Below are 26026 nucleotides of genomic sequence, written 5' to 3'. Positions count from 1 at the left end.
AAAATGGCTCATCTAACTTGAACTGACCACCTCATTAATCTACAAAGAATGTGAAGCACATGGCATGAACCTCTGCAGGCCTCACACACCGAATTGAGAAGCGGAAAAGCGGAAGATGAAGGCTAGGACTCAGCTGAGATAGCAAGGACACTTTCGAGTCTCCTGCCTTCAGGGAATCGTTGGCAACCTTAGGGAGAATCTGAATGGCACTTGCCAGCTGTCTGGGGCAGCACACAGACTGACCCCTGTCATTTGCGGAAGAGCAGGAGCAACTTAATCTGCTGTCAGTCAGGTAGACTCTCATGAAAGAGGCTTCTTAATGGAGAAAACAGCTAGCCATGACAATACATGAGTGTAAAGCTCTGAAGATGCCTGCTCACTTCAGCCTCGTGGTATGAACTACTCATGTGTCTTTAAATTCTTTCTTAGTTCCAAGTTTAGCCCATACAGGTGCCAGCAACTTGCCCACCTCTTCAGAGGTATTTCACCACAGATCTATTATCAAACCAGGATAGGCAGCGCAAGGCCGTTCTTCCTGACGCACTCCCTGTCCAGTCTTCCGAAGTGGCGACACTTCAGCAAAGCAGGTGGCAAGACACGTATTTAACACCATCCTCCCAAGGGAAAGGCCTCCACCATGGGAAATCGAATTCGTTGGCACCATGGCATCATGCTTTAAGACTGGGAGACATTACTGTGCTGACAGTGAGGTGTCATGTTTGGAGGCTCCCCCACTTTCATTTCAGAGGTTCCAACAAAGCTGCAGTCAGTAACCCAAGCACAGCCTTCCCTGCCCTCCCACAGGTTTTCGCTGACAAGGCTGGCAGGGCCCTCTGCAAGCAGGGACTTCTGAGCAGGAAGGCACACACAGCATCACAGCAAGCGAGATGCTCTCACTGTGACTGACATCCTCTTTTGAAGAGTGGTTCTTCTGACCACCCTCACTGGTGGAGTGTGTGGGTGATGAGAACCTCGGTGCACACTTGGCTCGCCCGTGTGAGACTAAATCATAACGCTCGTGGCACCAAAAAAAACATCTGGATACAGCTCCATCTGCATTCCTATCGCATACTGAGACATACTCACATGCCTTTCAACCTGACCTGTAACAGCTGTAAACGTCATTCCTACATGTCACCCCATGTGTGAACCTCAGTATTAAAGGCTTTAAAGTCAACGACTGACACATAAGCTCTGTCCCCTTCCCTCTCCTGTGGGAGAAATGTTCTCACAGAGCTCAGGTCATGACAACTGGCATCATCTAGGTCTGCCATGGGGATGGGGCTGAGTCTACATAGATTTCAGCTTTGGTTGCCTTAGCAGGGAGGGCAGGGGTCCTAGAAGTCTAGAAATTGATAGCTCATACTTAGTATATAACTCAGCTGGCATCCTTGACTGATTAGTTCCCTTTTCATTTTATTATTAGACAAGTCTGGTTATGTAGCTCCAGCCAAGACTTTCCTCAGCTTCTCTAGAGCTGGAATTAAGGTGTATACTGTGCTGGCTACTAGCTGGTCCTCCTGAGGCTTATGGAATTACTTAAGGCTCAGTGCTAGCCCCATTTCACTGTTTATAACCAGCACAAATGTTGGTACGAATGGCCAATTGGAATGTAGTTTGATTACAAAAAAGATCCCTGATTTCAAGACAAAACTCTGAAATGGCATGCCAGGTTCAAGCACAAATCAGAAGCCAAGAGAACTGAACTGGCCCCAGGCTCAGTGCTCAGCAGCAGGGGTGAGCACTGGCTCATCCTTAGAGGGCAGGCTGTGCTGGGACTCTGTACCCACCCAGGACTAATTTAACACACAGGTTTCTGTAATTTAGACTAAAAACAAACCACCCTCCCTTTAAGTTTCTAAACTCTAAAAGAATGCTTTGCTTTTACAGAAATGGTTTCTTTTATCCAATAGACAGCAACGTGGTTCCCCCAGGTTCTGTTTCACAATCAGACTTTAAGAGAGATAAATCTTTAATAAAAGTTGAGTTCATAAAAACAAAACACCATAAAACAAAACTGGGAAAAGTGTCTAAAGAATGACAGCTACAAATGACAAACATCTTGTTCTTTACTGTCTATCTTAACAAATCTAATCTATGTGACTGGCTTCTTTAACGTAGTAACTTTGCTAATCGGCTTCAATCTAGGGCAAAGTAACACACCGTGTCCTTTGGTAGACAGGAGTGTGCTATCATGGCTGATCAGGGCCTCAGGAGAACGTGACAGAAGGTGCGTTGGGCTGCCACACGTTCTCATCGAACAAGTCTTCTGGAAGTTCTTCTTCGTCTCCATCGGGAAAGTAGGTGGGGAATGGCAGGCTTTTACAGAAATCCTTGTATGCGGGCAGCGTAGAGTCTTTGACCTGAGAGAATAACAGAAAAAAATCTAGCTCATACAATTACCAATTACGGTATTGAAAGGGCCCACTGACAAAGCGTACCTGCTGCTACATGTTTGAACAGAATGCGCCACTCCATACAGAGGCGAGCCAGAACTCTACTGTTACTTTTCTTTGTATTCTAGTTAATTTTGATTAATCAGTTTTCCTCAGTTCCATCAGCTACCCCAGGAGAATAAACCAGCAATTATGACTTTGTACCTTACTATGACTTGTGAGTACGTATATACTGTCCAGCAGGATGGATATGTTAAAATTACGTCTCAAATATCCTTTATATGCATATTTATTGTTCAAATATAAAGGTCTGATACTAAATACAAATTTAATACCTAATAATTATCCATTCTATCATCTATTTTGCCTGATTTGTTACTTTGTTTTCTATACCTAGAGTAAAATTTTGGAGGTGAGGCTTAAAACATGGAATTTACTACATTTCTGTTAGTGTTAACTAACTCTAAGAACACAAGGAGAAAGATGTCACTTTTATTAATGAAATTAGTTTACATTTGCCAAGAAACACTTTAACTGGGAAGTTAAAGACAGAATGATACTCAGCAAAAACAAAAAAAGAAACCCTAAATGTTTAAGTAGCTCTGAGAATATTTTATGGCTTAAAAATTTCAAATTGTGTTTTTATTTATAGCTGATGCACCTCAGCAGATATGCTAATAGGATCTAAGATGCTGCACTTTCATTTTGGATAAAGTTATTGGGATCTTCAAAGCCTCAGTAGCTTCATTCAGAGAAAAATACACTTACATATGCAGTAAAATACAGCATATTCATTTTAGCAATGAAAAATAAATAATTTAGTCAAAATTACTCAGCAGCTGCTAGAATCAGCTAAGTTTTTAAAGAGTTCTATTTTATGCCCCTCGCTATAATTGTTTCAAGAAATGATCAGGATGTTGCCCGGGAGGAAATCATGGTGTTTGGTTTTCTCCAATTCACCAACTCCTTAATAAGGAAAACACCCAGTAAGAAACCATGTGCTAATGTGATAAAATTATCACAAAGGATCCAAATAGTGACCCTCAGTTACATTTATACTGTTATATGCCCACTATATGTGAGGGTTTCCAATAACAAAGGCATTGATGATGTTTCCAGTGTATGTGAATATGACCTGCACTGTAAAATTAAAACTGCTCCATTTGTCTTTGTTGGCACATCAGGGATGGGATCACCTCAGCTGTGAAGCCGCTTACACTGAAGCGAGTGCATGTCTCTGTATCACCTGAGCCCCAGGCAGTCTTCGCTTTACATTGGGCTTTACTCAATGCAAGTAAATAAGTCTTTGGAAGCTCCCAGCTTTACCCCAGCCTATCTGGTCAACATGTTAGCTGTATTTATATTTATCCTTTATTTTCAGTTTTGACAAGCAGAGTAAGTGTTTGGGGAGCCTGGGGTGACAAAACAGTGTGGCAATGAGACCTCGACCATGGGCATCTTTCTGGATCCCGGGTTCCCACCTCAGCATTTCTGGTTCTTTAGCCCAAAGCTTTCATCTATTTCTAGAAGGACAGAGAGGAATACTGACACTTTGACAATGGCCCCTCTCTCCCCGAAGTCCTGTCTCCCACAAGGTTTTGAATTCACGGCTCCAGCATGTGGCCTATTTTATAATGCATCTTTTGTTTTCACTGAGGTGCTACTACAAAGAAAATTGGGGCAGAGAACATGTAGCGAGCAGAAGAACACATTTTTTTTAGATACTACATGTTTGGGCCAAAGAGAATTTCCGGACAATGTCTACATCACGGAGCGGCAGACAGCTGTGCATACCTTTACTAAGCAATTCTTATGTCCAGGCACAGAGCCATTTACATAGATGATGTTATGCTTGGTGTTCACTCTCCACACCTACAAGAAGCAAACAACTTGTGAGAGATGAAGGCTCCAGGAACTAGTAAGCAGTGTTACTTAAACCAAGAAGCACCGTTCAGTCGTGAGCACACGGGAACTGAGGGCCGAGCAGAGGCTGCTAGCTCAGAGTCATGTTTTAGTCATGTAAGAGCATTAGTGCACCTCACTTGATGTGTAGCTGCTGATGACTACTTCAACTCCACGGAGGCTGCTGCCGCTGAGGAAGATGGGAAATTCAGTTCTGGTACTGTTACTTTAGTACAACTAGCCACTGGGAATTCATAACTCACTGATTCTAATCTCTCAATTAAGCAGGAAAGCAGGCTGCCTTTAGAAACATCTCAACATGGAGGAAAACAAACACACAAACGAAAGGGAATGTTAAAAAAAAATGACAGTAAGAAAATAAACAGCACAGAGGAAACTGATGGACTCTACTAAGGTAAAATAGCAATGGTGGCCAACAGTTAGATTTATCTGATAATTAACTCTAGGTGCTGACTTGACTGAAGAGTGCTGACAATAAACCTGCCTTGTGTGCCTGCGAGGGAGTCTCTGTGTGGACTCTGTGTGGGTGAGCAACATCCAATCAGTTGGGGCCCCAAATAAGCCAACAAGGCCGAGAGAAGCATGTCCTCTCTAGGCATGGAGCTCTGGGCTCTCTGGACTCTGAACCCAGTGCCTGCTCAGGTGCCTGCTTCATTCTTAGGACCTTCTGCTTCAGACTGAGAATTTGACTGCTGGGCTGGTTTCCTCGCTGAGGTTTTGAGCTGAGTCAGGGCTGCAGGCCTTCCAGGAATTTCAGCCTGTAGGCAGCCTACTGTGAGATTTTTCAGCCTTCATATAAAACCCGCAGATCAGAATCCTAAAAATATCCTTCCATGTACCTATCAGATTGTTTACTCAGTCAAGCATCCATCCACTCATCCAAATAGTCCCCCAACCCCGGGGAACCAGGATATAATTATATAAAATTACACATAAAATGTATGTAGAATAAAGATGGAAACAACACACGCAAAATGCAACAGCGGCCACTTCTGGTGGTGTTGCTATATACATACAAATACACACACACACACACACACACACACACACACACACACACACACACTTGTTTTAATGAAAAGTATAAGCATATAGCACCATTAGAGTACAAATTATCTTCATTTAGCTATCGAGACTTTCTCAGATTAGCAGATCAAATATGAATTTCTCGTTAACACGGACAGATACGCTTTATGAAAGTCCATGTGCCACACTGAGTGCTCTCTCCCCTCTACTGGCACTGTCTTCTCTGCTTAGCCACATCTACTCCACTCACACAGTTGACATGTAATCCCAGACAGCTTGGCATATAACCTTCAACTTCTCTGTGGCTACAGAATACACAGAAACAATGACGAGGAGGTTTTGTTCTCTCTATAAAGGACAGCAGTACATCTAATGCTTGGACTCTTTCCCCCACCTTGTGACTATCTTGTGAAAACTTTCCAGTACAAATAGCAGCTTACTATTTTTTTCTTTATAACAACTGTGCATCTAATGGCTTAAATGTGAAATATAACTATACAGTCTCCATTACATTACAGCACAACTCATTTCTTTTGATGACTCTAATTCATGGCTACAAGTCAACCACACACCTCACACTCTCCCTCTGTTAATAGTCATGAAGTGCACTTGTTCAGGATGGTCACACGAACACACACACACACACACACACACACACACACACACACACACACACACATCATCCTTTAGGACTTTGCATGTAAACTTAAAAATAGTACTTTACAGACTTACTTTCAGTCCATATACTGTCCTGTCCTTGTTTCCCATTTGCCCAGGCATTTTAGTTCCAGGCCAGACTCTGGAAATATCCTGAACATCAAAAAACAAAGTTCACATTTTTAGTACTTTTGATTGACTAAATCACAGCAGACACCACAAACAAGAATAAGTAAGTTCTAATCTTTCAAACCTTTATTCAGCTGGCTCAATCAAGACTGGAAGATGGATGTATATGCATTTACTATGTTGGAACACAGTCTCAAAATGGAATTGTGTGAGAATTGTGAGTGCTTGTGAGAAAACTCCAAGAAAATAAGACAAGATTCTTGTGACCTTAGTTTCTTTTTCTTTATTTTGGAAATTATTTTTTTTTAAACTTTTTAATATTTTAAATAATTTATTCACTTTGTATCCCAGCTGTAGCCCCCTCCCTTTCTCCTCCCAATCTTACCCTTCCTCCCTCATCTCCTCCCCTGAACCTCCCCCAGGATAGGGGAGGTCCTCCTCCCCTTCCCTCTGACCCTAGCCTATCAGGTCTCATCAGGACTGTCTGCACTGTCTTCCTTTGTGGCCTGGTAAGGCTGCTCCACCCCCAGGGAGGTAATCAAAGAGCCAGCCACTGAGTTCATGTCAGAGATAGCCCCAGTTCCCCTTACTAGAGTACCCACTTGGAGACTGAGCTGCCATGGGCTACATCTGTGCAGGGTTTCCAGGTTATCTGCATATATGGTCCTTGGTTGGAGTAAAGACCGCTGGGCCCAGATTTTTTGGTTCTGTTGTTCTCCTCCTAGTGGAGCTCTTGTCCCCTCCAGGTCTTTCTATCTCCCCCTTCTTTCATAAGATTCCCTGCACTTTGCCCAAAGTTTGGTTATGAGTCTCAGCATCTGCTTCAATATCCTGGTGGGTAGTCTTTCAGAGGCCCACTGTGGTAGACTCCTGTCCTGTTCCTTGTTTCACCATCTTCCGATGTCCGTCCCGTTTGCCTTTCTGAATGAGGATTGAGCTTCCTTAGGTGTACAGATTTTAGTATGATTAACCTATATTTGTATGTCTAATATCCACTTACTATAGAGAAACAGTAATAAAAACTGCATGGTACCGGCATAGAAACAGGCTGGTAGATAAATGGAACGGAACAGAGGACCCAGAAATAAACCCACACACTTATGGTCACCTGATTTTTGACAAAGATGCCAGAACCATTCAATGGAAAAAAAGATAGCATCTTCAACAAATGGTGCTGGCTTCTGTGTCCCCTTCACGTGTCTATCATTTGTTTCAGCACTTCCTTGTTTTCCCGTCTGTGGCATTTTAGGTTCATTGTGTCTCTCCAGTGCTGTGAATTAAGTAAGCCAACTACTGAGGGCTCCTTTCTGTGGGCCACGATGTTTAGAAACCAAGTCCTGCACGCTAGGTTCACTCCCTGCACTGGAGCACTGTGTACGTCACTGCAGCAGGCAGGGAAGACATAGACAGACACACGCATGAGCGCGCGCGTGCACACACACACACACACACACACACACGCACGCGCACACACACACACACACGCACGCACACACACACACACACACACGCGCGCACACACACACGCACACGCACACACACACACACGGCAGGGACATACTGATAAAATAGGATTCAAGGCTCATTCTAATTCCCCCTTCATACCTTCGCATCCTTTTCTAACAGAGGAACTTGATTTTTGGCTCCCATCATCAATATATTTATTTTTCTGCCCAACCCTACAATTTACAGAAAATTACTTCTGAATTGCTACAAAAAGCAATTAGAATTTAACATTTGTGTAGTATGTTTGTTGTGTATGATTTACTTTATTTACTTGTATTTGTGTGTACAGAGTGTATATGCATATGTGTGTGTGTCACACCTGTATGCATGTGGTGCTGGAGCCCTTGGAGCTGGGTTCACGGGCATTTGCTGGACCCTTGGCTTATTATGTGCATGCTGTGATCTGAACTCCGGACCTCATGGTTGCTCAGCAATCGCTCTGAACTGCTAAGCCACTTCCAGCTCAAAGAGTACACTTTTACATTTACACTCACAGGATAAAAGCAGGCAACTATGTTAAAATACTTGAGTTAGTTATTTTTCCTCCCTCTTCAGGTATGTGCTTGCCATTCAGCTGAAATACTTAGGATCATTTTCTAAATATATTTCATGTTATATTTACCTTCCTTGTTGTTTCTATTTTGAAACTGTAAAACATTAGCTAGGCTCCAGGAGTAAAGACTATGGCAGAGAAAGATTATCTTCCACCCGAGTCATTCTACCTGGCTGCCACCCATCACCTGGAGGGAAGTAGTCTCGCTGCACCTTCCTGGCTGGCAAGGATGAACCACACATGCATACTTCCTAGTTTGCTGCAAATCACCACTGTTCCAGAGAGGTCTCTCTCACTCATTTTTTTTTCCCCCTAGAGCAGCACTGTTTTCTCTACGTAGACATACCAACATTTCACCCACTCAAACGCAAGTGTGGGTATCATTCTTGCTAATTACAAATAACAAGGCAGGCCTAACTTGTGCCAGTGCACTGGCGAGAACGTTCTTAGGGCAAATTCCAAAAGAAGCTCTTCTGTGTCCCAGGAAATGCATGTGCAGTTTCACCAAGGTTCTGTCTGTTCCCCTTCCTTAGGGCTGTATTCTTTTTTTATGTTCCCATCACTGATTTTGATTTCATGGATCTCTCTTCAGTAGACAGTATGACAAAAATTGAGCAACATGGAATGCAATCTGCTAGGTGAGAACTCAGTACCTGAGGGGAGCTGTGATTTGCTTCTTATTGTGAGAGGAAGAGTATGTGACCAACCACCACCATTAGATGCTGACTTTGCATTTCTTCTGAGGCTTCAAAGGTTGTTTTAAAAGCTCCCTAGGCAGTCTCTGCTCTACCTCTGGGAAAGAAACACTGAATTGGCAGCACAAGGGTCTTGTCTTCATTTCTTCCACTATTACTGTTTATTTCTCTGCTTATCGAAATGGCTTTCCCCCTGTACTACATGTAATAGCACCTTGCAAGCTCACACACCTGTTTCCTTTAGAGCAAAGCAACTGTGTGATGCGGCGAACAGAAAGTACTGCCCACAGGTAAGTATGCACTAGGAAAATGGGTGAGGCCCGCGGAAGAGTGACAATGACTAGGCCCCAACTAAAGTCAGGTAAAAGCATCTGACCTGTGCTGACAAACAGTGAGCACTGTGTGCAGAAGTTGGGCAATGGCCACTAGAAATTATCACTGTCCACACTGTGGCTGATGCCTGTATTCCTAGCACTCCAGAGGCTGAGGCAAGAAAGGTACTGCAAGTTCTGGGCTAACCTGGGCTACAGAATGAGCTCCTGCCCAACTCACACCACCTGCAGTGAGCAGCACTATTTATACTCACCCCCGTTGAGGTGGCACCAGCTCTCCTGTGGGTCTTTGTTTGACCATGGGAAGCAGGTTGGCCTTTAAATCCAAATCTTTTCATGACGCCCTGAAAACCTTTACCAATACTGGGGAAAAAAAAAAAAAGTTAGAATTTACATAATGAATGTAATATAAAATATTTCTGACTGTACTTTTTTTGACAGCACCTTGGAGTTCTAACAAGACTTCTTATCTAAATAACCAGAAAAGGCCATACCAGCCAAACTGCAAATGAACATTTCTTTTTCTGTCTGGGTTTACACCTCCCTCCGGAGTCTAGCTCTGTATAAAATGTTATGTCAAGACTATGAGACAACAGCAAACCAAGCATGGGGAATTTACCTGTGAAAGGTTCATCCTCATAATCTTGTGATACAATAGAAAAGCTCGAGACGTTTCAGCCTCATTACAGACATGGCAGGCAGCCCTGAGGATGAAGTCCAAAGCCCTCTATCTCCTATTATTCACGCTGTGTTTGATCCTCTTCAGCCTGGGACTGATTCAGTCTACTGAATAAAAATATGCTAAGAGATGAGATGTCAGCCTGAGGTTTGGTTACAAGAGACCCTTCTCTGATACTATTTTTTTCTTGCTTTCTAGGCTCTGCAAGAAGCAACTGCCACTATATAAGCACTTCTATGGAGCAGAATGTAGCAGTGGTAATTCCAGTCAACAGCTGAGGCCCTGCTGCGGCCAACAGCCATGCCAGTAAGCCTGGAGGCAATTTTTCTCTGGTCAGGACCCAATGTGATTGTAGCCTTGGGAGAGACCCTAAGCCAGATGCAGGCAGGCCAGTGTGCTGAATTTCTACCACAGACACTGAGGTTGCGGAGGTTTACTCAAGCAACTGTGTGAGGGCAAGGAGTCAGGGAGCAACAGCTAAGGCACAGAGCAGAGCACTGAATAAGTAAACACCTAGACACTGGACAAAGTGGAAGGACACCAGATGGCTCCTGATCAGTGTTGCATAGAAGCTGGCGTTAAAGCAAAGGTAGAGAAAGGCAGCTTCTTAACAACCTAAACATTATTTTTAAATGAAAATACTTTATTGCGGAGTCTGTTAGAGAAATAAGGTAACAACACCAAGTTCGAGCATTACTAAAGGCCATCTCTGAATGTCAAGTACATCTCTACAGATGATACTGTGAAGGGCCAAAAAGCTTGTCTTCACCTTTCACTAGGCAGTAGCAATAGATTTTAATGTAGTGTTGTGTAGTTTCAACAAAGCTAGTTCTGACTAGATGTGGACTGTTCAGACCAATTACAAAATAGCATGAAAACCATGCTGTTCTGAAGGACTTCGCTATGCTTTTATTAACAAAATGTCCCTTGGGCAACAGTTTTAGATAAATTAAGAACTTAACACAAAAACAGTGTAAGTTATAAATAGAACCCAACAGGCAGACATTCTCAAACCACACGTCAAGACTTGTTTATAAATAAGTTATATGTAGCTTACAACTCTCTCTGCTAGCATATACTTCCTCCTCCTTCAATAACTAAAAAAGTGAGTATTCCTATTAAAAAGCTAAAATAGAAATGTAACATATATCCAATGGAAAAATTACTGCATAATTTTATAGAGATGAACACCAAAGAGAAGCTAAATAATCAAATTATGCTTCAGAAATTATTAATATTTCCACTTTTTTAGGGCATATTTGCAAAGCAATGTAAAAAGCTTAGCAATTAAAAATGAATAGAAATAATTGAAAAATAATTTGGAAGTATTCTATCATTTAGCAAGCCCCTAAGAGCAGAAGGGGAGAGGGACCAGCAATGCTCATCTTGAAGGCACATGCTTTAAAAATACCAGCTTCGCATGCTGGCTGCTTTTTGTAGAAGTTCACTACTGCCTTCGGAGTTCTCAAACTGATTATCTGCCTTAAAGAGTCAGTGTGAGTGCATACACCAGAACAACCCAAGCAGGTAAATTACAGAAGATAATTGAGCTCATTTCAGAGTAAATGATTACAAGATGAAAGTGGTACCCTGAAAGTGCTAATTATGTGCCAGCTAATTGCAGATTGTTTTTCAGTCTGGGTCTGGAACACATCTTGAGTTCCACAGTGTACAATGGGAACCTCTTCAGTAAATAACCTTTAAACAAAAGGCGAAAACACAAGTGACATGACAATTATTGGCTTAATTCAGGATGCGGAGAATAGAGTGCACCTGTTGATCCAGGGGAGGCACAGGTAGTGAGTCTTTCCCTTCTCCCAACTGCTATCCAACTTGACAACAAAAGAAAAACAAAAGCAAAGAACGAACTAATCTTTACTTTGCATACCCTGCTGTGTTTCAAATGTAATACTTTTATAAGTTGCAAACACAACACACACACACACACACTTCATAGAAAATTATACACAACACACAGGTCTACCTCCCTTACCCTTCACCCACTGTGGGGTTTTGTTTGCCTGAGACAGGGTCTCATGCTATGGCCCTTGTGGGGTTTTGTTTGTGGCTTGCTTGTCTAAGACAGGGTCTCATGCTATGGCCCCTGACTGGCCTAGAGTTCACTCTGTCACTCAGGCTGGCTTAAAACTGATGCAATCTTCCTGTCTCCAACAGGAATATATTTGCAGGTATGCACCACTCTTCCTGGCTATCCAATGTAGTTCTTAACTAATGGCTGCAGAAATAAAGCAAAATTCAAATCAGAGAGAATGCAATTTTAGACATTCCAATCTTAGTGAGACTTATCTGAAAATGAGGACAACAAAAATGAATTTATTTACATTACTTAGACTATTTAAAAAGTCATTTAAAAATAAGGAACACCTCAGGGGTCTCATTTACTTTAGAAGACTACTGGCCCCATTCTTCAGCCATGTCCCCACATGGGCTACATACATGGCAGAGATATAATGCCTTAGCTCGCCTAGTGTCCAGCCTAAAGAAATGAGCCTAATGTGCACCACTGCAACTGCTATGTCATTGGAAGAAAGAAGAGGAGGAGGAGAAAAAAAGGTTAGGAGCAACGGTTCTCAACCTGTAGGTTGTGGCCCCTCAGTGAGACACGTTCCCCTTTCACAGGGGTTACATATCAGATATCCTGCATATCAGATTATTTACATTACGACTCATAACAATGAAGTAGCAATGAAAATGATTTCATGGTTGGAAGTCACCACAACATGAGGATCCGCATTAAAGGGTCACAGCATGAGGAAAGTTGAGAAGCACTGGTTTAGAGGCTCACATGAGTAACTATACCCTTCCAGGAGGTAAGGCACAATTTACTGTTTCCCAATTCATCCTACCACTCGTACTGGTTACTACTATGAGAATATCATCCCCTGACCACACCACGACAAACACCTAGATATTGACAACAAACATAGCTTTAAAAAAAATCCATCAGGTATTTCTCTACACTGCAGGGCAATCTTTCTAATACTTGCTCCTAGGGACAACACATGTGAGGTGAGGAGAAAGTACATAGCTGCTCTGAACCATCTTTGCCCAGTTCTGTAAGGATACCTTCAGAGTCCTACCCAGCACTTCCTTTCCACTGGCTTCTGGCAGATCTCTCTCCTTTTCTTTCTTCTCTTTTCTCCTCAAACTCACCATTCACCTCTGCAATTTATTTTCTTTCTTAATTAGTTTCTGGAAATCTAATCCAAAACTGCAAATGACTTTCAGTAACATAATTTTTGTTCTGAAAAGTGGTGCACATACTGAAGAACAGAGATGAACTGAAGCCTGGGGCATCCATCACTCACTGCCAAGTACTGACTCCAGGCCTGCTGTGTTTCATCTGTTTCTCTTGCTCGGCAATTCTAGTAGGGTACTGAAAAGCAGTCTCCAAATAGTCTACCCTTTACATCACAAACACTGCAGTGTAGAAAGCTAAGGATACATTCAAATGACAGAACCACAGTATTGTTACCACAGCTTACAAAGTGAATAACTCCGTAACATCAGCTATGCAGCCAGTGCTCAGAGGTCCAAGCCCTCTTCACAGGGCTGTCCTGTGTCCTTTTTTGGTATCTCCCTACCCTCTGCATCAATGTTCACTTTGTGGGTTCCTTCATCTTTGAGATGCCCTTCTTCTGAACACCTCATGAAAAGGCAGCCTGAGGATGCTGCATCTGATTCTCTTCTCACTCTGGTTAGCTTGCACTGACCACCTGCTTTTGTAAATGAGGGGCTTTTTTGGAGTTTAGACATGCACATTAATTTACATGCTGACTCTTTTAGAGTTATAGAAAGATGTTTTGATGTATTAGAAAATATCAGAATTGAACTCTTAATGACCTCATGCGTTCTATTTCTTTTTCAAAGTACTTATTACTGAGGATGGAACTTTCCTTTTAAACTTTAAACAAAAAGCAGTGATAACATGGTTGGGAGGGCCATTGCTCCTGAGCAGGTAGAAACTCAGTGCCAGGCTTGAGCCAAGTGCTCCAAGCTCTTATGCTAAACACAAAGTAGTTAGAGATTGAGGAACTTGCCTTGGTCACACAGTTATTGAGGCTATGACACAGTTATTGAGGCCCTAACCCTAGGTCACTTATTACTTATTAAGTCTCAGTCTTGCTGACCTTGCTTTTTGTTGCTTGGTAGATTTAAAATTAGGAAAGCAATTATAGATTATTACTAAAATATGTTTAAACAAACAAACAACAACAACAACAAAAAACCAAAAAAACCCAAGATAGAACCTTAAAACACTTCCCCCTAAACTAATCTTCATCTAGAAACAAGCATTTGATTTAAGGATTATTTTTAAGAGATTATCTCTAGAAACTAAACACTCATTTCATTGTATCAACTTACTGCTCCAAATGGCTACTAAATTAAGTTCAAAATGGATTAGAAATGGAGGACAAAGGAAAAGTCTGTTCCCACATCAGTCACAGGAGAAATGAAATGAGGGGACACAGAACCTATACCCGTAAGTCAATGTCCCCCTTGGTTAATGGGGAAAACAATCCTCTCATGGGCTCCCAAGGGCTTAGATTCCAAACAGGGGAACTGCCCTCCAAATGAGAAGCTTTGAGGGAAGTACGCTAAAAAAAACTTAAAAGGAAAAAAGAAAAACAAGCAACTGCATGTGAGCTGTGTAGACACTCCACAGCCCAGGAAGACAATGGCAGGGAAAAGAGGATGAATAACAGCTAAGAAGTTCAAACCAAGTTCCACACAAGTAACCAGCCGTTCAGCCTACAAACATTTAAAAGTGCGGGAGGAATGCAATGACACACCAGCTAGACGTGGCACACTCCATGGAAACGCTCAGCAAAGTTACGTAAAATCCAATTGAAGCTGGATCTCAGGTAAGTCAGTCTACATGAACACAGATTAGAATACGGTGTGCTTCCACAGGGCAAACCACTCCTCATCCTGTGATGCAGTCATGCAGCAGCAAGGACCACCCAGTGGCCTCCTTTCTTCCACAGTTGACTGTCAATGCTTTAATGCTAAGGCTATTTGTTCTCCTGGTCCCTATTTGCAATTTAGACTGGACACTACCACATAATTTCAAATCATCTTGTTTTCTAGAAATAGGAGCTTACTAAAGAAACACTCCCCAACTTTATACACAAGAATACTGGAATTACCAAAGGGTTGGGAAAAGCCAAAGACACTCATCAGCTCAACGGTTTGAACTGAAGGCATCCACTGAGGACAGTCACCGGAAAAGCTAAGCTCTATGCCAATCTAGTTCCAAGCTGGACACAAGACATGTGCTGACACAGCTCTGACTCTGCACACCTCCTCAGAGAATCCCATATGTCCTGCAAGGTATGTAATAGAATCCAGTGCATGTAAATTCACTGGATTAATGCATGGTATCTTATAATTTGTAATAATTCATAAATTTAGAAGTAAAATAATCTGGTTTGTAAGCCACAGTTTTTATTGGTTACCCAAACCAAAGCTTAGAAAAACTGAACAATAGTCTCCAAGAGACAAGTAAGTGATTTTACTGGCTTCGGTAACTAGGGGAAATAAAAAAGGACAGGTTCAGAATCTCTTAAAGACCCTTCTTATTGTCAACCTACCCCACAGGTACCTCTACAAAGCTGGACAAAGGTAAAGGCATCTAGCAGTTTCTGTGGCGGCCTGTTTGACGGGAGGTGCTCATATGTGGAAATGAATCTACCAACTGCCATCGCTAAGGAAACTAAGGCACACAATCATCAGGCTTCTTTAGATTAAAAACTGCTGTTTGGCCACCACCACTACAAAATAAATACAAACTTCCCAGAGTATACCGATGCCTTTATATGTCAAAGGGCTCTCGATGAGCATATCTTTGTAGGCACTGTCATGTGACTAAGAGGAGAAAACAAACACATAAGACTGAAGACAGGATCCATGATGAGAGAACAAAATTGGTAACAATTGGTGCTTGAGTTTTTGCTGTTGTAGGTTGTGGGAGTTCCAACAGCCAGTAGAATCCAGATTGCAAGCAGCTACATGGACTTGGTGCTCTGTACTGCAGAGCAGTAATGAGCTCCTGGAATCATATAGACACTACTACACCATGTGGCAGAAATGGTTAAAGTATCTAAATACTAGCCCAGACTAAATGGATCAAGGTCAGCATTCTGTTAGTGGCTGTTAAGTGATCACCTCTAAGATGGCTTCACTTTCACAAATAGTATAAAATCTTACGACTCCCAGGAATTGGAAAGAATACACCAAACTAAATGCCAGTGATTGCAAGAGTAATCTACAACCATTGCTCAGCTGTGTTTCACAATCAAACTGTGTGTTGTCTTGGTCTTCAGAGCAGACCTAACCAGGACAGCATTTCATTCATGTGACCCTGAATGTTCTGTTTAACACAGAAAGAAAAACAAAGCAAAGGAAAATTACTGAGTACCTACGTTCTGGCTGTGACATCCACATACTGTCCAGGGCGAAAGTGAGCGGCATAAAGAGGAGTCCCTTTGTGAAAGAGAAAATGAGAATCGATATTATGTCAGCACAGAAATGAGTTTATCCAGATACTTCAACACTGCAGCCCACAGCTGTGGTTTCAAATGCTTACAGCTATTCCTCTGCAATTAGGAACACTAGAACCACCCCCCAAAAGGAAGCCGTCCAAAAACAGGTTCTATTAACAATGAGAAGGCTGAAAAATAAGGAGACCCCACTTAAGGTGCATCTGAACGTTCAGAGTGAGCTACCAGACTACAACTGACAGGCTAGTGCCTTCATGGGGCTTATGTGGTACTGGTCAAAATATCCTGTGCTAATTACAGTCCCCTTGCTGGCAAACAAAGTTTAATGATTACTGGTTGTTTCAGTGAGTAAGTATGCTGAATTAAAATACATTATCCATCATTATCCATTTCACATAAGGGGAAAAGAAAAAACATGAGAAGAACTTAACATGCTAGGGTTTGATGCAATCTTTCAACATCCAGTGGACTAGGACATGTACTTAACTGACTCAGTTTCTCCTCTGCATGGTATTCATTATGGTGTATACATTCCTTTAGCACCTGTTCATGTCAGATGAGTTCTATTCTAGGCATAGTACTGATAAAAACTCAGGCCTACGTCTTTGAATTAGACAAATCCTGCCTTTTTAGATAGTCCTGCTTCTCTATTAGAAGCGCTTGTAAGGCACAGCCCTGACCTCAAATATTTGTTATCTTGGTTAACAGTCAACACTACACCACCAACTAAGAGCCTAATTATAAAAAAGAAAAAAAATGAGAGATCAATGTCGCTGAAGGAAATTGAAAACCGGTTTTAGTTTGTTTTTTTAGTACGAAGAGTGGGGTTCAGTGGTATTTAAGAAAACAGTTTCTTTAAGGTAAGATTAATCTAGGGTTGTAGGGAAAAGCAAAATCCTTACATAGGGACTTCATTCTATGTATGCCAAAACATAATATTATACTCTGTAAATAAATACAAATGATTTGTTAATTAAAAATTACCAATTTAAAAAAAGAAAAATTAAGGGATCACAAAACACCTCATTTTTGCAAGGCTGAACAACTCAAACTGCTATCACTGACTCACAAAAATATAATTTAATATGGTTAGGGTTACAGAAAAAATTAATGTGGACTTGACTTTTATAACTATCCTAACCAAGAACAGAGGGCTTAGACAAACTAGATATACTAATATCGAAGTAAATATTTAACTTGTCTTCAGAACAAAGTATTTCAGAGCAATTCCATCATATTTAAAGTGGAATATATGGCCATTACAAATTAGAACAATATACAATGCCATAAGACTTATACTAATTTTTGTAATTAAATTTATTTTGCCTTCGAGTTAAAAAGTTTTAACTTAAAACAATTCACTACCTTCTTGTTGCAATTCAAGTTCAAATACTGAGAGGCTCTCCCAAACTATCAGAATGCCATACTTTGCTAACCACAGCGTCAGTATAACCACAAACCTGAACTCCATTCCACTGACAGGGAAATCAACTCTTACCCCAGGGGCTATGTTTCCTGTGCTCCTTTTGAGGCTGTATTTTCTCACTCTCCAGGGGAGTGTAACAATTCCAGGCAGAATGCTAGCCTGAAAACCATGAACACACTTGAAAGCTGGAGCCCTTCCTGGGAGAGGCTTTTAAAAATGTGACACTCTCCACATTTGCAAACAAGAGTTGTCCCTCCCTCTCAGGGAGAACAAAGAGGATCCTACAGCTTTCTCCACTTTCCAGAGGCAAAGACTTGTCTCCTCCTAGTGATTAAATTTGATAGGTTTTATATTTAAAAGTAAGTGTTCGGGACTTTGTATTGTGTTTATCTTTATTGAAAGGCTGACATTAAAAAAAAAAAACCCACATATTTGGGTATTTTTACCTCCCTCCTCTCCCGACCTCAGATTACCTGGCTTAATTACAGCATTATCTGTTACATTAAAGATTTTAATTTTCTGTTTTGGTGGCAATCCGAGTTCTTGGTAAAATTCCAATATAGAGTCACGTTTCTAGAGGGAAAAGCAGCACATATAAGCAACATTAAACAGTACAAGTGGACCTGGACGTAGAGACCCAAATCGTTTCAAACACCAAGAAAAATAAAAATCAACGCATACTCTATTTGTCTACTGAACCAACAGCATCTAATTCCCACTGTTTAAGGAAGATGAGATTAGAGATATCTATAATCCATTACATACTTAAGATCCAGCCATGTGCACAAGTCTCAGAGAGAATGTATGCCTTGCTGGGCTGAAAGCACACCGATACTGCCTCAGGTCCTTTGTCTACACTAGTCACTCTGTTCATAGACTTTTCCACTAGATTTGTGGATGACCTGCTCTCTTAATTACTTAGGCCTCCTGAGTTACTGTCTACAACAGAACCATTTTTTGTCACCTAGAAAACCTTCAACCTATTTTTCTTATTCATTAGACTATTTACCTGCATCCATCATGATAGTTTTTTTCTAAGTAATCATCTATACCTGCAATTCAGTGGACTGTATCTTGATGGACCGCACAGTGAACACTGCTGTTCTAGCGGGCCGCACAGTGAACTGTTGTTCCCTACGAAAGACAGATTCAGTCCTCATTCTCTGCTCTTTCCCTTCTAGCTTGCTGAAAAAATACCAAAACCCCTTTCCTCACTTTCACTCACTTCTACAAGAGCAAACACAGATGCGCTCCTTACAAGTCTGACTCCTTGAAATTATTTTCCTGATGTTTCAAATTCAAATGTATTTCATTTAAAATGTTTCAAATTTGCTTTTGACATTCACATAGTTCAGTCAATTAATTAAGCAAAATATTATTTTATCAACACTGGATTTAGAGTGTACTAAGAAACTTCTGAGAAAAAAAAAAAAAACCCTTATGTTTTGGTACAAAATAAGAGACATGAACACCAGAGCCTAAGTTAACACTAGACTCCAGCTGAAGAAGGACTAAGACAACATATATGTCTTAATTATTTTTTAGTTTCACTGAAATTGAACAGTTGTTTCAACTAAAAATCACAATGTTATAAAACTGGGTCTTTGTCATGAGAAAAAACAAATACTCAAATTAAAATAAAGCCAGAAGTATTGTAAGAGTCTGGTCAGCCCCCTCCCCCTTTAAACCCCCAAGTAAATGATGCAGAAAGGCAATTTAGAGGCTGACAGCACTGTCACACGTGGGTGACCCCGTCCACGAAGCTGTCTTCCCTCTGCAGAATTCCTCCTTGGCAATTATCTTTCCTGCAATGAAAGCGCTGCTCTGCTCCCAAGATGAATTGATTTAATCAACTTTTGGAGCCACTTAATGTTCTTACAAAGAAACACTATGCACCACATCAGTTTTTATTTATAAGATACAAAAATAGCAAAACCAAACTAGTCTACTTTCTTTGCAGATTAAAAAAAAAAAAGTTCCAGCCCTATTATAAATAAAACTGTTTTCATCAATTTATTTTGAGTGGCCAGCTACTCAATATTGTATATTCACAGGTCTTGTAAAAAAAACCCAACAAACTAAAAGATAAAAATAAAACCTGTCTATATAGTCGGTCTATTTGCAGTTTTCCTGAGGGCTAAAACATGTAAGTAGTTGATATACTTTTAGTTTGGAAAATCACCCTTTCTTCTCGGATGTTTCTCTAGATCTGTTATGCATATGGCTATTATTTCTGACTAAAAGGGAATCTGTGGTGATACACGAGTTCCCATCAGTTTAGGTCTATGATTTTTTCCTTGGAAAAAAATGCATTTTCATGTGTATTTCCAAGTGTCAAGAGGTGAGGACTAAGAGAGATATTCTCATATAAGTGTCACTGCTTCATAACAGTAACGAGATGCATTTTAAACTAAGTGTCAAATTACTGCTGTGTGCAAGCGGAAAAACATAGCAGTCGTTGGGACCTTACTCAGAGCCTAAGGATTTTTAAGTAGCGTATGTTTAAACTACGACACTAAGATCACACCCATCAGCAGTTGAGTCTTGGCAGCAACTGAAGTCTAGCAGACTGATCTCAGAGCCACAAAACTGTTCCCCTTTCCATTTGTTGTGTAATTGTTTTCCTAAAATATTAATCAGGCACTCATTCTGCTTCTATTATTTCACTTAACTTCTTGCTCAGAAAAAGCAAGAACAACAAAAATATAATAAATGCCTCAAGTATCAGAAAATCCAGAGTTGAGAAAAGTGAGGTCTGTGCCTTTAAAAACAACTGTCTGTCTTCCCTCTTTTCAGCTACTCTCAGACTGCCACATTAGGCTTTTGTTGCAATAAACAAAATGTTTTAGTAATATTTACTCATTTTTTATTCATTTATTCACTTTACATCCCGATTGTAGGCCCCTTCCTTGTCTCCTCCCAGTCTGTCCCTCTCCTCCCCTCCCCCGCAGCCTTGTCCCATAGTCTTCAGAAAGGCGCAGCACTCTTCTCTTACCAACTGACCCCAGACTATCAAGTCTCTTGAGAACTGCCTGCATCCTCTTCCTCTGTGGCCTTGCCTGGGGGAAGTGACTGAAGAGCAGGCAATAGAGTTCATGTCAGAGATAGCACCTGGTTCCCTTACTAGGTGACCTACATGGAGACTGAGCTGTCTATCAGCTACCTCTGAGCAGGGGGCCTGGGTCCTCTCCCTACATGGTCCTTGACTGGTACATCGGCCTCTACAGGACCTCTACAGGACCCTCCTGGGACCAGATTTGTTGGCTTTGTTGGTCTTCTTGTGGAGCTCCTGCCCTTTCCGAGTCCTTTTTTCCCCGCCCCCTGTCCCCTTTCCTATGGTTCCCTGAGCTTGGCCCAAAGTTTGGCTGTCTCAGCATCTACTTTGATCCCCTGCTGGGTGGAGTCTCCCAGAGGACATCTACAGCAGGCTCCCATTCTGTTCCCTCTCTTGAACCGCTTCCAGTGTCTATTCTAACCGCCCTTCTGAATGAGAACTAAGCACCCTCCCTTGGATCCTTGTTGTTACTTGGCTTTTAGGTCTATGGATTGTAGTATGGTTCTCCTGTATTGTATGGCTAATATCTGCTTATAGGTGAGTATATACCATGTGTATCTTTCTGGGTCTGGGTTCCCTCACTTAGGGAGATCTCGATCTTTTCTAGATTCATCCATTTGCCTGCAAATTTAATGATGTCCCTGTTTTCAATAGCTGAATAATATCCACTGTGTAAATGTACCACAGTTTCTTTATCTACTCTTTGGTTGAGGCACATCTGCATTGTTTCCAATTTCTGGCTATTAAGAATAAAGCCACTATGAACATAGTTGAGCAAATGTCCTTGTTGTATGGTGGAGCATATTTTGGGTATATGCCTAGGAGTGGCATAGCTAGGTGTTGAGGTTAGAGCTGTTTTCAATTTTCTGATGAAGCACCAGACTGTGGATCAATGGAATCAACCCAGAAATAAACCCACACCTCTATGGACAATTGATTTTTGACACAGAAGCCAAAACCATAAACTAGAAGAAAGATAGCATCAACAAATGGTACTGGTCTAGAAAAATGCAAATAAATCCTTATTTATCACCCTGCACTCAACTAAAGTCCAAGTGGATCAAAGACCTCAACATAAAACCAGACACACTAAATCTACTGGAAGAAAAAGGAAGGGCCTTGAACTCATTGGCACAGGAGACAACTTCCTGAACAGAACACCAACAGCTCAGGCTCTGAGATCAACAATTAATAAGTTGGACCTCATGAAACTGAAAAGCTTCTGTAAAGCAAAGGACACTGTCAATAGAACAAAATGACAGCCTACAGACTGGGAAAGGATCTTCACCAATCCTACATCCAACAGAGGCCTAATATCCAGAATACCTTTTCTTTTTAAACAAAAACACTTTATAAATGGTGAGTGCTTCCCACAGTGGTAAAGTAACTTTTTTTTTTCCTTATTAGTACATATTAATGATACAGGGTAATGGGTCTCACCGTGACAATTCCATATACTCACAGCACATGTTCTGATCATCTCCCTCCTCACTGACCTCTTATCCGTCACAACAACCTCCCCACCCTACAACCCCTTCTCTCTCTAACAGACTTTTGAGAAGCGAATAGCTCTTAAGGTTTATGTAGCCAAAAGGTAAGCATCTACCCCGCTATAAGAAAAATCTCCAAATCCACACTGTGCTGCGGATACACTGCAGACACCACTGTAAGGTCTCCATGCAGACGGAGGTGGTGCCTTAATCTCCTTTTCACAGATGCATGAACACTACAGCTTGGTGAAGTCTAGTGGCTCAAAACCTTTCAGAGTCCAGATGCCTCTGCTAGGATCCTCTCCCCAGACAAAGTGCCCAGGGCAAGTCTCAGTTTGTGACTACAGAACATTCTTTAAACATGAAACCATGTAGAGCTGAAACTAATAAAATGTAGGATTTTAGGAATGAAAACATAGACTTACATAGAGGCGTGACACGGTTTTCCCGCCTACTGTTAGGGCTGCTGTTTTTCCATTATGTTTTTCCTTGGGAGTGTATTTCAACACATGACAATCTTGTACCTGAAAACAAACAGAACCCTAAGCTTGTAAGATGATCCACCATCCATAATGAGAGCCTAGGACAATTAGGATTTCCAGAATTACTTAACTCATTATCCCTCTAACACCAGCTGCCTTTAATCAACACTGTATTCGCAAAGCCACCTTTGCGTTGTGTGTTACTCTACTCTGTTCATTTGCACTGCTTGGAAAATGTCTCAAGCCTATCATGTTCACATATAGTTCACTTAGGCCCTGACTGTAACTGTGATCTCAGAGTGGACTCTCTTCTTCCTCTGTCTGGGATACACATTTCAACCATTACACGTTATATACACACATATCCTTATGTGTTTTATGTTTTCTTACCTGAAGTAATGTGACTACATGCTTTTGACCGTCCTTGGTCCACAAAGGCATCATGCCCAGCTTCAGGGCAACAAGGCCAACTCTGGAAGAACCTGGCAATAAAAACAATATATTCAAGAATATTTACTGATGTAAATATCTCTAACTATATCAGGTACAATACACTGGTGTTTAACAAATGTTTGTAAAATGAGAAAATGTGAAATAATTCTAACATTTGAGTTTTAAAATAATAGTATTAATGAAGAGCATAAAAATTCATCATTAATCCTTCTTAGATTCACTTCGTGTCCTGCATTATCAATCAGAAAACATCAATTCAAATTCTAAGGCATCAGTTGGTATTATACTACACAGATGCCACAAGTTGTCCTATTGAAATGGACTTTGTTAAGATGTCTGGGGCTGGGAATGTAGTTCATTTGGCAGAGTGCCTGCTAGTATGGACAAGCCCTGAGTTTGATCTTGTGAGGATCCTATATCCCATATATATATATATATGATATATATATATATATATATATATATATATATATATATATATGATATATAACTCGGCACTCAGGAGATAGAAGCTGGAAAATCAGTTCAAGGCCATCCTTGACTAAAGTGAGAGCTCAAGCCAAACTAGACTTTAAGTTTTGTCACTAAACAATTTGTCTCAATAATCCAGAGAATGTAATTCAACAGGAACACCCCCGCCACCCCCCAAAAAGGAAAACCCCTATCCTGTTTGGGCTGGCCACACATGAATTTAGTATCCCACCAGAGACTGCTGATTCTGGAACTATGCTTGCCCAAACAGCACACAGGAATCCCAACCAGGAGACATTTTACTCTCTGTTTTTCCAGACTCTTTTCCTGGCTTTTCCTTTCATTTTACATTCTTTGTATTTGAAGGAAGGTAATATATCCAGAATGATTTTCCTCTCACCAACAAAACACCTTCCTGAAAAGGTCTTTTATAGCAGCATGTGAAGAGGTTGGAAATAAGCTAGCAAACCAAAGCAGAATGAAACAGACACACCCACAAAACGAAAATTCAAGATGCCAAATGTATAAAGCAGTCACCATGTTCATGCATCCAATCATACTATAACTAAGAGGTCACACCTCAAATTCCCCTCCCCCAAATCACCTGGTTTCCAAGGCTGTAAAGGCCATGGCTCATCTTTCAGGGGATTAAGTTTACTTGCTAATAGGGCTTTATTTTCATCAGCGACCAGTTGTTTAACAAATGAGGCATTTTCTTCAGAAAGATGCTCATCCCACCAAGTACTACTTTTGCTTTGGAGATTTCTAACAAAGAGCCAGATGTTTGTTCTGAAAAACAAAACAACTCCAAATCATTATTTTCATGTCATGTAGGGGAGACCACAGTTAAGATAATGTACTAAAGGCTTCAGGGAATGGTGCAGATTGTGTATTTTCCATAACATTTCTTGTGGTAAGACTGGGCCTTTAGCTTTAACCAAGCAAGGTTACCCTGAAGGCTAAATTTATCTTTTCCCTCACAATAAACAACCCAGCCTAAGCACACATAGGGCTACTAACCCAAGTGAATGTGCATTTGACAGCTTTATAAAGAGGTGGCAGCATGTGGCCACTGAATTTTCTCTAAGTGTAACTCCTACCTGTAATGACAGGGGCTATGCTAAGAAACTAAATAAGCAGAGCTGTTTTGTTTTGTTTGAGTTAGGGTTTCTCTGTGTAGCCTTGGCTATCACTGGTTTAAAGTCACTCTGTAAACCAGGCTGGCCTTGAACTCAGAGATCAGCCTGCCTCTGCCTCCCAATGGCTGGAATGAAAGGCGTGTGTCACCACCCACCAAACATACAGTTTTAAAAGCAAAATTAAAACGCACGACCTCTGTCCAGCAGATCGTAGCAGGCTTGAGGAACAAAGTTTGTTTAATTCTTGCACGGATCGGGGCAGAACGTAATAAACCCCTGTGCAGTCTACTTTGGTTGGCAATCAGGAAGTTCCAGCTTGGAATCTCGAGTGATTTTCTACTTATTAGCCGAGTGGCTCTGGACAACCTACCTCCCTTTAGTTTTCAGTTCTATCTGAAAAACTTCTGCTCACAGGGGCCATAGGACTAAGGCCTAATATGACAACACAGTAAAGTCTAGTAAAGTACACGCTGGTTAGAAGATATTATTGTTGCTGATAACGGTAGCAGCTAACCCTCAATTTCTTAGACATTAAGACAAAAACAAACAAACAAAAAAAACCCCACTACTCCTTCAAGCCTTTAAAGATCCTTCCTCAATCTTCTGTGTCAAACTACTGGACTCATGACCCCTTCCGCTTCTAACAGACCCTCTGCGCCGGGCCAAGTCTGTTCAAGGATACAGTAGTGTGGGTTGCTCACCCCTCCAACCCCTCTGTTGTTGCCCATACCCACCTACTCCCTAAGCCCGGGGCAGCACCTAGGCCTCCGGCGCCACGGCCCAGCACCTGGGCGCCAGACTGCGCCAGCAGCCTCCAACCCGGCATGGAGTGGACAGGCAGGGCTCAGCTCGCAACACCTCCCGGCGCGCCGCCGCGGAGCTTTCAGCAAGTCCCCGACTCAAGGACCACGCATTCGCAGTCGGCCGGGACAGCAGTCACACCACTTATCCGTCAATGCCCTCCACGGAGGAAAAGCACAGTCGAGCCACTTCCGGTCCGTGTCTCAATGAGTTCCGGCATAATCTCGATACCCTTAACTATGGTTCCTTCTCCAAATGGTCCTACGTTGTCAATGGATTGAGCGATTGA

The 26026-nt window shown here is 41.5% G+C and overlaps 1 protein-coding gene across 1 annotated transcript; it reads right to left on the bottom strand.

The window, feature by feature from the left end:
* Nucleotides 1-1954: 1954 nt before the first annotated feature.
* Mrpl3 (mitochondrial ribosomal protein L3) lies at nucleotides 1955-25916 on the bottom strand. Its single transcript, XM_055629837.1, has 10 exons — nucleotides 25671-25916; nucleotides 24402-24586; nucleotides 23264-23355; nucleotides 22817-22915; nucleotides 18320-18419; nucleotides 16343-16403; nucleotides 9472-9580; nucleotides 6078-6155; nucleotides 4191-4268; nucleotides 1955-2363 (listed from the first exon to the last, which is right to left on the bottom strand). The coding sequence occupies exons 1-10, from the start codon at nucleotides 25760-25762 to the stop codon at nucleotides 2211-2213; spliced, it is 1047 nt and encodes a 348-aa protein (XP_055485812.1). The 5' UTR covers nucleotides 25763-25916; the 3' UTR covers nucleotides 1955-2210.
* Nucleotides 25917-26026: the final 110 nt, after the last annotated feature.

The sequence above is a fragment of the Psammomys obesus genome, unplaced genomic scaffold, assembly GCF_907164565.1.
Source record: "Psammomys obesus unplaced genomic scaffold, mPsaObe1.curated_primary_1811, whole genome shotgun sequence".
Classification (NCBI taxonomy): Eukaryota; Metazoa; Chordata; class Mammalia; order Rodentia; family Muridae; genus Psammomys; species Psammomys obesus.
Note: the sequence above shows the minus strand (reverse complement) of the source record. Positions and strands in the feature narration are given on the sequence as shown.

Bases quoted from the DNA above. Each gene is read 5' to 3' on its own strand.
- Mrpl3 (XM_055629837.1), bottom strand. From the start codon at position 25,762: ATGCCGGGTTGGAGGCTGCTGGCGCAGTCTGGCGCCCAGGTGCTGGGC. The intron at 24,587-25,670 runs GTGGGTATGGGC...TTTGTTTTTCAG, and splicing joins GCCCCGGGCTTAGGGAGTAG to AACAAACATCTGGCTCTTTG. The intron at 4,269-6,077 runs GTAAGTCTGTAA...TGCTTCTTGTAG, and splicing joins GGACAGTATATGGACTGAAA to GTGTGGAGAGTGAACACCAA.